This window comes from Physella acuta, unplaced genomic scaffold (assembly GCF_028476545.2).
Source record: "Physella acuta isolate Inbredline_101_S28 unplaced genomic scaffold, ASM2847654v3 ptg000778l, whole genome shotgun sequence".
Lineage (NCBI taxonomy): Eukaryota > Metazoa > Mollusca > Gastropoda > Physidae > Physella > Physella acuta.
Genome location: NW_026732296.1, coordinates 109143 through 122550, shown reverse-complemented (window position 1 = coordinate 122550; position 13408 = coordinate 109143). Strand labels below are relative to the sequence as shown.

The 13408-nt window shown below is 33.0% G+C and overlaps 1 protein-coding gene across 1 annotated transcript; it reads left to right on the top strand.

The window, feature by feature from the left end:
- Nucleotides 1–1049: 1049 nt before the first annotated feature.
- On the top strand, nucleotides 1050–13218 carry LOC131950765 (zinc finger protein 236). The gene is made up of 15 exons (XM_059312950.1): nucleotides 1050–1389; nucleotides 2752–3028; nucleotides 3217–3407; nucleotides 3706–3897; nucleotides 4308–4538; nucleotides 4814–5002; nucleotides 5245–5529; nucleotides 6049–6213; nucleotides 6343–6632; nucleotides 6978–7221; nucleotides 7613–7861; nucleotides 8140–8340; nucleotides 8702–8806; nucleotides 8921–9933; nucleotides 11048–13218. Exons 2-15 carry the CDS (start codon nucleotides 2788–2790, stop codon nucleotides 11136–11138), a joined length of 3687 nt encoding a protein of 1228 aa, XP_059168933.1. The 5' UTR covers nucleotides 1050–1389; nucleotides 2752–2787; the 3' UTR covers nucleotides 11139–13218.
- Nucleotides 13219–13408: the final 190 nt, after the last annotated feature.

Here is a 13408-nt window from a genome sequence, read left to right as displayed (position 1 = left end):
TGAGGCGTGTGTTGTGCTATATGGGCAAGTTGGATGTGGGTCGTATGGTGAGGTGAGTGTGGTTCATGGAGGTATGTTATTTCCCTGTCTGTAATTCTCTCCCCTTAATTCAATTTAATATCTTTTTTATTATGTGAAAATGTAATATTTACTTTACACAAAAAAATGTCTGTTTATGGCCAATTTGAACACTAAGGGGGTCGTCCATAAATGACGTCACACTCGTAGGGGGGGGGGAGGTCCGTAATTTTGTGACGGTGTGTGACGAGGGGGAAGGGGGGGGGGGAGTTCAGATGGTGCGACGTCACACTTTTGCATTATAAAAAAGCAATGTTAGAAAACGAATTTTAGACGCTATTTCGCGTTTTAGAAAACTGTTTTAATAAATTGCAATAAGAATTTATACCCTATTTTAGAAAAATATCGACGTTTCAAAAAAATTCAACTGCAATTTTTATGAGGGGGCTTGTAGGCTGAGGTGTGACGTCATTTTAAGGGGGGGGTCTGCCTTTTTGTGACGACGTGTGACGGAGGGGAGGGATGTAAAAAAACGTGACGTCATTTATGGATGACCCTTAAAGTAAAGCGAAGCACGGATATGCAGCTCGCTTTACACAGCTATAGTAAAAGTAAAGGCCTTTTATTAATAACTCTAGGTAGTAGCGTTTTAATAGGCCTAGATCATTATAATAACTTAATTAATTTTAATCCTACAACACAAGTTTAAAAAGTTTAGTGTTAAATAGTTATTAATTTTTATTTTGATATATCCCAATAAAAGACGAGTTTAGTATTCTATTTAAAAGAAACAAATTGAAACTATTTCGAAGATAGAAAATGGCTAATTTTAAGAAAATGTTACTTCTAGGCCTACTCATTAGATCTGTAGATAACAACTGTGTTTTTCAAGTGTGGCTTAACCAATAACTAGATCTAGAAATCTAGTTTTTTTTTCTATTTATATTATGTAGAAATTTTGCATTTTAAATTATTTATTTTTAACTCCACCCCTTGACCTGGGCATGCGCAGAGATCAGAACATTCATGGAGAACTGCGCACAAGCGCCCTCCAGCGACAGATTTAAAAGTTTGGTTTTAAATATTAACCTTACTAAAAACATAACATTTAGAAACTTTTTTATTTGAAAAGAAGGGTAATTGCTTGTCATTGTTGAGTCATGGAGTGATGTAGACTATCATAAGTCGTAGGTTTTCAAAAGAATTTAACGTGACTATTTCAGTCAAGTATTTTTTTGAACTTGTCAGCCATCTTGAATTTTTTACCCGGACATTGTTGTAGTAAAGAAGATACTTGTGATTTAACACAGGCGTGAAGCAAAATCTCAAATTAATACCGATTGAAGACGAACGGATGGTTGCTTTTGAAAGGTAATCAAACCACATACATTGCTAAACTAGCTTGAATTTCATCTAGTGCGCAACTGGAGCTAGAGAATTGTAGACTAGATAAGCGTCCGTCTCCGAGCAACACCTATGTTGCAGAGGGCGCTTGGAAGATGAGGGCGCTTGAAGCCAAGAACACCCCTAGCGGTGGCACTTACTCTTTGTTCTAAATCGACACCGAACTATATCCAACACTATTAAAGCTACCAACATAAAAACGCATTTGATTAACACATTTCATTAATATACAGAGACCTTATCGATCTAATTATAGGCCTAGCGATTTCAAGATGGCGAAGTGCACCACTGAATACAAGTTGATTATACCACCGTCTCCATAGAAAACACTTTACTTTACACTTACAGCCAGCCTACACACATTTAAATAAAAAATGTAAAATATTAAAACGCAGCTATTCTGAGCACACAAATAAAATCATATAATGGGAACATTTTGCTCTACTTGCAATAAAGTAGTAACTTGAACTGAACATATAGATCTAGTCATTCTAGATCTAGTAATAGTTCTAATAAATTTAGTTAGGTTGTCTTATTCAACTTATTGGTCCACTTGATGAAAACAAGAGTGAAAGAGGGATTTATTTTATTTTCCTTAAACTTAATATCTCTGCCTGGCTGCCAAGATAATAACAGTTTACATCAAATTGTAAACCCCTATTTTTATGCTATAGGCTATAGGCCCATTCTAACTGTAATACTGTAATTATCCTCAAATGGGGACCCCATTTAATACACTAGTTTTAAAATTGACCTATGGGTCATAAGAATAAATATCCACTAGCCTGTACATACACATAGTACATTAACTAATTTTCACAAGGGCCTAGTACAAATTTTCAGTTAAAAAAAACAAGTTACCCTCTCAGGCAAGACCGTCAATTCTATTCTACTTTAAAGCAGATGAAGCAGAGTTAACTTGTTTCTGTGATTTCTGCACATGTAGGGATATTGATATATTGTGGTTGATTCTGATTCACTGCTTAGCTACCTTAATTTTGCCTAATGAGTCTGGAACTGAATGTACAATATTCATTGACAAGAACCGAACTTTTGAGACAATAATGTTTCAATCACTCTACCACTTTTCCCCACTGTCTGAATAATGCCTTGAATGAATGTATAATTTTTAATTAGCCCTGTACCCAGTACAGTATCTATAAAATTAAATTTACTTCTGTTTAGCTTCAAGTATGTCATCTATGTCATCCATGTGTGGACTTATTCACTACATTACACAACTAGTTGCTCAGAAAAAAAAATTTGAAATGTATGTTACATTTTTACTTGTTTACTCTTGTATAAAGTTAACTTAAATTTTTTGTGCAGGCTGTTCAGAGAAGTTGACCCAAAGCTTGTTCATAAATGGACCCTGAAGATGAGCCTGGGTCGGCAGGCCAAAACCAAAATCTTCACGACCTTCAAAACTACTTATCCACATTCAACAAAGAGATAGAGCCTGGTGATGATGTTTTGTCCCACATGGGTGTTGATACGGGAGATGTGGGTGACCTGTACAATCCTACATCAGGGAGTCATCACCTTCAGGAACCCGGTGAAGGAGGCGTTACATCACAGTTTTCATCTGGATTTTATTCAGAGCAAGGTAGCCTTTTCACAATTGCACAATAAGCAATTTATCCCCTAAAACTTATTTATATTGATAAATTATTGATTCTCAAAACAGTTAATTGTAAATCTCACACATATGTATTCAATGTTTTCATAATATAAGCACATTTTTGGACATGTTGAGGTTTTTTTTTAAAATGGGATTTTTGCTTTTCTACACAGGTATTCTTGATACACCACTTTCAGACGAAACCACACACCAGATTCAAAGTTTAGTTGGATCCACTGATACAGATATTGTAAATATAAAACAGGAAGTTGGAACTATTGACCTTGAATCAGTCCTGACACAGAATGCAGGTTTTGGAACTGCTCAGAGCATAAGGGACATTCAATCCAACCCAATGGCAGGGGTATGAACTCCATTTTACATACATTTATTTGTATACATTTATTTTAAACTTTCACCTTATACTTTAATTCTCTGCAATGGGAGGAAAAATCTTCTTACATTCATAGTGAATTTTATTAAGTAAATGAAACTTGGTTTGTTTCATGCACTTATATGAGTTTTTATTTTGTATTTCTCTCAAAAGGATCATTGTAACTTATTTTGTCACATATATATGTAGGATAAACTGTCACTTCCATATCTGTGAATTATTATTTATCTTCTTGCAGTTTAATTTTGCTCATAACAACTATCAACAGAGTTTAATTATGACATCACTGAGTGACAACCTTGACCCCACTGGTGGCAAGGTGATCAGGATTGTGTCCCTGGACGACGATGGCCACTATCTTTCCCTGAGTGATGGGGCTCAGATGCAGATACTCAACCAAGATTTGGGCATGTCTAGTGATGCACTAACAGCTTCTGATTCTGTTCTTGCTATGCAAGGGGTAGGAATATTTTTGGAAAGATGTTTCTTCTATAATGAAAATGATTATTTAAAAAGTGGTTGCATGAAAGATGTTTTGCTTATAGCTGGCATTTTAAATACTATTCATGGCTCATAAAAAAGAAACGTTATTTAAAACCAAATCTTACAATTTTTAAAAACAGAATATTAATACTACAAACAAGGTACATTTTTATGTTAATTTAGATTGTTGGGCATTTATTAAAATTATTTAGCTATCCTAATTCATAAAAAGATCCTGTTCCTGGCCTTAACCATACCCCAGACTATAACAGCAAAAGTAGGAAAAAAAGTAAATACAGTATTCTTGCTTATGTTTTTTGATAGCCAACTTTTAATGCGTTACATTTTTCTTAACCTTCTAGTGAACATGTTGATATTTTACTGTAGGGTGATACTGGTTCAGCCAGCGAAGGTGCCACACAATCTTCCTCCATTCTGACATCTGCTGGGGCCAATGGTATAATGATAACAGGGAGGAATGACAGCATCACCACCATAGCCAATAGCAGCAATGGTATCTCAGACAGCACCCAACTTGTGGCCCTGCAGTCTGATAGCTCCCAGCCTCAGCTGGTGGCATTACCCAATGGAACAGCTTTAACCACTGAAGCCTTGCAGGTCAAACTTTTACAGTTTAATTAAAAACAAAAACTATATAACCTACTTGGTACAATTCATTAATTGTCAAAAATGTTCGTCCAGCATCCAATAGATTGTGCCTTACTGCTTTCATATTATTGATTTTAATGTTAAGGGCTAATAGATAACAGTTTAAGAAGGTGTGTTTGAATTTCTACTGCTTATTTCTGACTAGTTTACAGCTTGTAAGAATGTTAAAATATTGAATAGCTATAAATTGTTTCATTATTTCTTTGTTATGATTTTCAAATTAGATGTCTGGCTTACTGGCAACAGATGGTACCATAAACTCAGATCTTGGTTTTCAAACTATAACTATCCTTCCTTCTGAGCTCAATCAAGGTGGTGATATGAACTACGTCCTGATCATGTCCCAGTCAGATGGGAACAAAGATGGAAATAACCAGCTAACCACGCAACTAGCACAAGTTTTAGATTTCAAGGTAAGTTTTTATATTGTCATTGTGTTCATGTTTTATCTCTTCATTTTATAATCTGTTATCTTCTGCTGAATAGAAAGACTTTTTATCAAATCTTATGTGGACATAAAGATATTTAAAAATAGAAACAAAAATTATCATAAATATTTTATGTTAATATTTATTTGATTTTAGTTTTCAGGGACTAAAGAAATGAAAAATGTACTTGATCAATAGAAAACTAAAACATTTTTTTATTCTCTTAGCAAGAAAATCAAGAATTTACAGAAGACTTTGTGGAAATAAACGGTGAAGTGAAAAGAATTTTGAGGGTTGTTCCAAAGAAATATATCAACAACTTTGGGACCCAGCTGACATGCGACTACTGTGATTACACAAGCCCAAAACGTTATTTACTAACCAGGCACATGAAATCTCATTCTGATGAGCGGCCTCATAAGTGTAAAGAATGTGACAGGGGCTTCAAGACTCCGGCTTCTTTAATGAATCATGTAAATACTCATACAGGAACCAGACCACATAAATGTAAAGTAAGTGTGCTATAGTTTTACTCAGTGTAATGAAAAATATTTATTTTAATTAATTTATTGTTCTATTGATTTACTAAAAAAAATTAAGCATCATCTTGACCTTTTTAGAACTTAAGAAAACCACAAGATGTTGTTAAAAACTCAGAAAGAATTAATATTGAGGTGGTTGTTTAATGCTTTAGATTAATATGTTTTTATTTTTTTCTGTCTTGTTGAATTATTACAATAGCAGCAGTTTTTAGTTTCATTCTTTGGAGAAAAAAGTATTGTTATTTATAATAGCCACCATTACTAAGTAGTTTAAAATATTCACTGTTAAATTTAACATTTACAATTATTTTAGTTGTGTATTCATGTCAGCAGACATACATAGAACAGCATTTTCATTTTTAGAAACAAATTTCTTTAAAAGACTTTCTAGCTAATTTAACATCAAAACAATTTTCTAAAAATTACAAAACTCTGTAGTTTGTGTCACGCTGTTTACATTCAATTTCAGTGATCTATTTTTATCCTTAGACCTGCGAGGCAGCTTTCACCACATCAGGGGAACTTGTTCGCCACATCAGATACCGTCACACATTTGAAAAACCTCATAGATGTCCCAACTGTGATTATGCAAGCGTTGAGCTTTCAAAACTTAAAAGACACATGAGATCACATACAGGAGAGAGACCATATAAGGTTAGTCAAAAAATAGTACTCAGAACTTCTGAGGATCAATACTTTTTAAAAAAGCCAGTGTGATTGTGATGGATATCACAAATTAGGCTGGTTTTTTAGCAAACCATCTAAAATATTCAAATTCCACAGTGCTCATACTGCGCTTACGCAAGCCCTGACACCTACAAACTAAAACGCCATCTGAGGATACACACAGGAGAAAAGCCATATGAATGTGATATTTGTCATACACGCTTTACCCAGAGCAACAGTTTAAAAGCCCACAAGCTTATACACTCAGGAAATAAGCCTGTCTTTAAGTGCAGCCTATGTCCAACTACCTGTGGGAGAAGAACAGATCTGAAAATCCACATTAACAAGTTACATGCTGAAGGTGTACCTTTAGAATGTAAAAAATGTGGACAAGTTTTCTCTGACAGGTAATATCTTTCACATTCAGGTAATTCAATATGTGTATATACATTTATTTTTTGGGTTTACAGGTAAATTTATGTTTAAGGATAATAGAGATTGATTAATTTCTTTGAGTTGCACTGATAAGTCATTGTTTAAACTGAATATTCAATTTATATAGTGCTTTTTTTTTCCAAAATAAATTGGTCTACATAATTATGTTGTTAATTTTTTAGGCTTAATGTTGACTTGTATGAATACATAATCATCCATCATCGTCCATACTATATTACATTTTTTTTGTTATTACATATATGAATCCATACATATGGCAATACCTTAATGTTGTTTCTTGTATTTGATACTTGTAGGTACTCATACAAACAGCATGTCCGTGGTCATGATATAGATAAATGCTTCAAATGTGATGAGTGTGACTTCATAGCTAACACAGAACGTAGTTTTGATGCCCATGCAGCCATCCACTCCAATGGCAAGAAGTATGAATGTGACACCTGCCACACGTCCTTTAACCTCAGCCAGACTTTAGACAAACATAAGGTCACATGTCAGCTGGGAGAAGAGTCGGAACTGGATTCTTCTAGAGATAAAGAGGTTTGTACACAGACATATTATTTTAATTACTCCTTTTATTGTCCATGAGAAATTTTATTACAATTTCATAGTACTTCTCAAGTCAGCAGTTTTCTTTTAGTTTTTATTGACATTCAAAATAGTTATACTAAATACATTTTTTAAAGTAATGTTATTTTGGTATAATTTTCAAGGATATTTAAAATTTTTGTCAAGGTAATATTTAAAAAAATAGAGATAATTTAATTTTAATTGTTTAAAAAAAATAAATAACCGTTAGGATTGTCGTAAACATAGCCCCTCTTGATTTGTTACCTTTATGTATTGAAAATGTGTTGAAAAGATCTGGAAATCTAATTTTTAAAAGGTGTTGTAAAAACCCTGTGAATAGCACTGGTGCCTCTTTCTACAGAGCGATGAACATAGTGTAGATAAAACCTCCATGTACAAAAGCAGTCTGGATCGCCCCACCCAAGAAAACAAGCTGGACTCAATACTCAGTGCTGATGGCAGCAGCACAACAAGTGCCCCTCTCACTTCTGACACATTACACAGGAATTTGCTGCAGGACATCAAAGCTGGAAAACTTGGAGATGTGCCACAAGTTGTCATTGTGCACCCTGATGGGTCCTTAGAAGAAATCTCATCCAAAATACCCATAGTAATGCCATTTTTTTTGTCATCGTTTAGAAGCATTGAGTTTTTAGTACTAAATCATTTTCCTACAAGTAGTTATCTGCCATCGTACTAAGATACAGGCAGTCAATTCAAGTTTATAAAGCAACTCAAGCTAAAATGTTTTTTTAAAAAAAATAATTTTTGTTTCACTTTTAATCTAGTTTTTTTGTGTGTATAATCCATTTATGTAATACAAAGTCTGATGTTTTATCCATGCTACAATGTTAAGTTCTTAAACATTGTTGTTTCTTGACTTCTAAGGGTGACAAAATGAACATGGATGATATTTTCTCTGCACTTACCAACAACGAAAAGTCTTCACTAGCAGGGAAGGTAAACACTGACAAGGGAGGTAATAAAGATACAGAAGCTGCTGTGAAAATTTCCAGAGATGATGATTCCTCCGATGATGATCACTTTAATGATGAGGATGGTACAGAAGAACCTGTTGAATCTTTGCAAGTTAGTGTTAATTTTTTTTCCTTTGTGTTAATTGAATCATCTTTACATCAGTTTACCTGAGGCTACTTTTTTCTGATATTTTTTCTGTGAAGTGTTAGGTTAAGGTAGTGTAAACAGCAAAGCTCAACTTCTATAATTAACTATCCAGATTGTCAACATTTTCATTACTTTCAACTATTTGATTAAAATCTAATATTTAATTAAACCATTGTTTGAATCATCTCTTCTAGCAGCTGTTATTATGCATGTGTAGTCTTCTGTTTGGTGTAGAAATTAAATTATTTTTATGGAGCAGAAACAAATCAAATATTAAAATAACATTTATATTTAGGCTATTTTATGTTTTATCTCCCTGCTATAGTGTGAAGCAAGCACACAAGCTGAACTGGAGTCTGATTCAGATCTAGATTCTGCAGATGACAGTGAGAGTGAGGGTTCCATCTCAACAAAGGCTATCATAAGAAAAGTAAGGGTAACATTCCTAGTTACTGTAAACCCAATTTTAACATCCATCCGCTTTAACAAACTTGAAGTGATATAATAAAAGGATAATTATAACTTTTGTTTGTTTTAATTTAAGGGCAATGATGTCTTTTCTGGAGGCTCTCAAAGAAATTCTCTGACAGAACAAGGTGACATCTCCAACACTAGCATTGGGCACATTTCTGCTGCCTCCACAGATTCCCTCTTACAGCCCATCAACACCTGCACTGCTACAACATCAGACAACACAAACATTCAGCCTCAGTATATTGTCGTCAAAGGGTACACGTGTGTGAACAGTGAGACTGGCCAGCCCACACTGGTCAACGTGGCGGTAGACAGGGACGCTTTAATGAAGATGTTAACATCACTGGGTGGTTCAGGGGAGGGAGGCGTGCAGCTCCTGTCTGGGGACATGGAGGCGTTGAGTTTGCCGCTGGACGGCACTCACGGCAGTATCATCACCATGACAGAAGAACAGCTGTCGGACTTTGCTGGCATGTCCGGCCACAGCTCAGCGGGTGATATCTCTGGCTTGGTCACCTCAGACTTCTGTTCTCCTATGGTGGATGATAGCTCTAAGAATAGTGAAATCCATCTCAAGTACAAAGACAGCCTCAAAGAGGACGCACCTCTCTCCGAGGACACCCTCAGCATGGGGAGATCTCAGCACAACATTGACACCAGCTTACCCAATGACTTGCTGTCTACACATTGTGTAAAAAAATCAAAATCTTCTACCTCCTCAAAAGGAAGCCCCTCCACCTTGCAGGCGAATACAGATCTGCTAGATTCACCTGGCACTTTTAAAGTGGACCAGATCCCCAGGTCTGAATCTTTCTCTGACCATCTCAGTGATGGACTGCCAGATCATGGACTGGAGGTCTTCCAGGATTTTTCTCCATCCAAACCCACCCACCTGCTCGTGAAAAAAGCTTCCAAGTCCCCTGTCAATAAAACAGTAAATGTGAAGAGAAAATCAAAAAGTTCGCTCTCCTTAAAGGAGGAAATAAGTGTGAAAGATGAAGAGAAGGATGTTAGTGGAGATACCCATGAGGTTGACCTTGAAGCACAGGATGAATTTTCTTTATCATCAGACAAACAAAAAAAGTAAGTGCTTTCTTTTTTCAAACTAAACGAACAAAAAAAAACTGATGTGGAAATCGCTTGGGATAGGCTTTTTATTACAGTTGGCAAAAGTTATTAATTCTTTACTATTATTTTTGTGTGTAAAGATGCTTCTGTTTATTTGAATGATTCCAGTAAAAAGATCTTAATGTTAGTAGCTTTCATTACATACAACTAATATATTTGTGGCTCAGCAAGTCTTGCAACTCTATTTAAACATACTTCTTATACAGCAATTTTGTTCAGTCATTCCACATTCCTTTGATGACAATGCAAGGATGTCTATTTTTAATTGAATCAGACATATTAGTCATTAAAATTTTTAAAAAATTTCAATATTCAATAATAAAAGAGGAGATAATAAGATAAAATATTCTAGTGATTGCTTGTCTAAAGGCTGTTGAGGGTGAACTGCTTATCAAAATTTGCTGATTTTTCACCAACGTCCAACAGAAATAAAAAAAGCGCATATACTGTATTTTAGCAAGTCAGGTTTTAAATCAAATATTTTTAGTCAAAATAAAATAAATATAAAAACGTGTATAATAAACTTTTAAAGTGTACTAAAAATAAGACAAAAACACAACTAATTTGCTTTCTTTAATAAAAACTTTTTAGCACTAAAATATGTTTAATTACATTCAAAAACTTGTTACTACAAAGGTTATTATATTTGTTATGTTTTATTTCTGTCTAAACTCCTAAAAAGATTGTTATGTTTGGAACTAGAAGAAAGCTTTAATTTCTTTTGTTAGTAATCCAATTTCTACTGGTCAGTAATTTTAAATTCTTGCAATCAATAAACAATTTAAGTGGTCAATAATCCTAATTTTAGTGGTCAATAATGTATATTCATGTGGTCAATAAATAATGATTATCTAAAAGCTTATAGAGGATCAAATTATTAGCACTTTTAAACCATACAAAATCTTTCATGACACATTTGCACTTAAATTATAATTATAATATGAGCCAACCTGTAATCTGTTTAATTAGCTCCAGAGTATATTCATTTTGTAATTTGATACTAAAAAATTATACTTCTGTAATAGATGAATTGAACAACGTAAATAAATGTGTTATTTTATTTTTACAGGTACTACAGAAAGAGGCCCACATCAGCAGACCAATCCTTGGTAGTGACAGGCAAACGAGTTAGAAAGGCTTTGGTAAAAGTCAGCATGTAACATTGCTAGTTTGAGAACACATTACTGAGAGCACATCACATTTCACATTATTTGTTGTTTCATATTTTACACTTGCTATGTTGGTGAACAAACTCTAGTCATATCAAAATATCGGGTAAACTCTTACAGGTCACAGGTCAAGTGGCCAGATATGTGTTAATGTTTGGTGCTAAAACACTTATCATACTTTTTCATGTTGATGCAAAATGTAAGATAATAATAGTTGTTTGAAAATCAATGCAGGCTTTTAGCATTATTGTGATTAGCTTTGATAGTTTGATCTTAATGCAGTTGTATGCTTAAGGCTATAAAATATATCTTTAATTCTTTTACCATTTGCTATACACATAGAGTATATTATAGATTTAAATCTTAAGTAGCTATTGCTTTATTTGAAATAGTGTTTAAAATAATGTATTATGTATAGCTAGCTAGCCAAAGCATGTGTTTTGTTAGTTTCAGTTAGTGTTAAAGAAATAGAATCTCAGCTTGCTCTGAATAAATCTGTTGACTTATGTAAATGTCATTCAAATTCACCTTTTTATACCAAGTAATATGTGATAAAATAAGATGCTCAAGCATTTTTTTCTTATGGTGTTGTATTTTTAAAAATGTTGCAGGTAAAGTTTTACTTTGTTTTATTTAGAGATTTTTTTTTTTCAAAACATTTTTGAAAACGTAACTTTTTAAAATAACAGGTTAGACCATGTTACAAAGATTAGTATTTTTGTAAAACATATTTATTCCTGTATGTTTTCAAAATTTCTCGCAGAATTAAGCATATCTTTTAGCTTATTATTTGTGAACTGATGCTGGGGTTACTGAAAATACATTAAAATTCATTTTTAAATTTAAAAATACTAAAACATTTAATAAAATTTAGAATGTTTTTAATGAATTAGGTATATAAAATCTCTATGATTATTTAAGTCTTGTAACATTTCTCAAGCAAACTTTGTAAAAAAAAATGTGTTTGTCACTAAATAAAACATCATGTAAAATGGGCAAATTTGAAGATAAAAATCTGTAATATGATAGAATAAACTTCAGCAATTGATGATAGTAACCATGGATTTAATTGATCTTATGCAGTCTGATAATATTTGCCAACCAGGCAAAAAAAATTTTTTGGAATCAAACTGTTTCAGTTGAATATGTTTTTGTGCTTTTCAGATAATCAGCATCACTCACAAATGTAACCACCTTGGTGTTGATTCTGTTATATAATGCAGTATACAAGTGGTTACCCTTTATACTCTTTGGTTTGTTTGGGTAAAAAAGTAGTTAGCTTTGCCATAAGACATTTTCACATTCCAAAAACGTGGAGTTTATTACTACACAAGAGTCACATTTTGTAATAAGTAAAAAGTTTGTTCAGGATCAGAATTTTTTTAAGGAACCATGAAATAGAGGATTAATAGCTAACTTAAGTAGGTAAAATGTTTTAGTTGCACTAGAAATAAAAAAAAATTTCTCTGGCCTATATTATTATGCAAGTATGGGATCAAATGGCAGCATTCCTTTAAAATAAAATCTTCAGCATTTGACTAGTCTGTTGTTCTGTAAGAATAAAAACCTGCTGTAACAAGTTATTTCTATAAAAATAACTTGTTGGTGTGCCCTTGTTAGTTGCTGTATAAATAACATGTATATTTATAAAATACACAAAATTAAAATACATATTAATTTTCTGTACAATAATTACAGATTGTAATTTATTTGAAAGAGTAAAAATTTTTTTGTTGAATGTATAATGTGCAATAGTTTTATTTGGGCTTAAATGCTGTAATGTTATTTTTACTTTGTACCAAGTCAATATGATTTCTTTATGGACCCAAAAAGAAGGGTGAAAGTATGAAGGGGAAGTAATACCTTGTGGAATATGGGAAAAAGAAATGAATGATTGGATTATAATTATATAATATACATTTATGATTTGTATATAGAAATAAAATTGTATGTATATTATGTTGCTATATGTATATTGTATTTTGTTTGATAATATACATATGCTGTACACTTCTCTTGTTGCTGTACTTTTCTATGACAACTTCTCAAAAATAAATTATTTTGGCTCCCATATATCTTTTTTTAACTAGTTTAACTAGTTTTTAACTAGTTTATTGTGGTTTGTCCATAATCCTTTACAGACACACGTTTACTTTACATATGACCAAAGCGAAAATGAGACAATGTTTAGCCTCTACATTTAAAAAAAAAGATAAATTAAAAATAAAATACTATTAATCCCAGAAGAAGATAAACAAAAA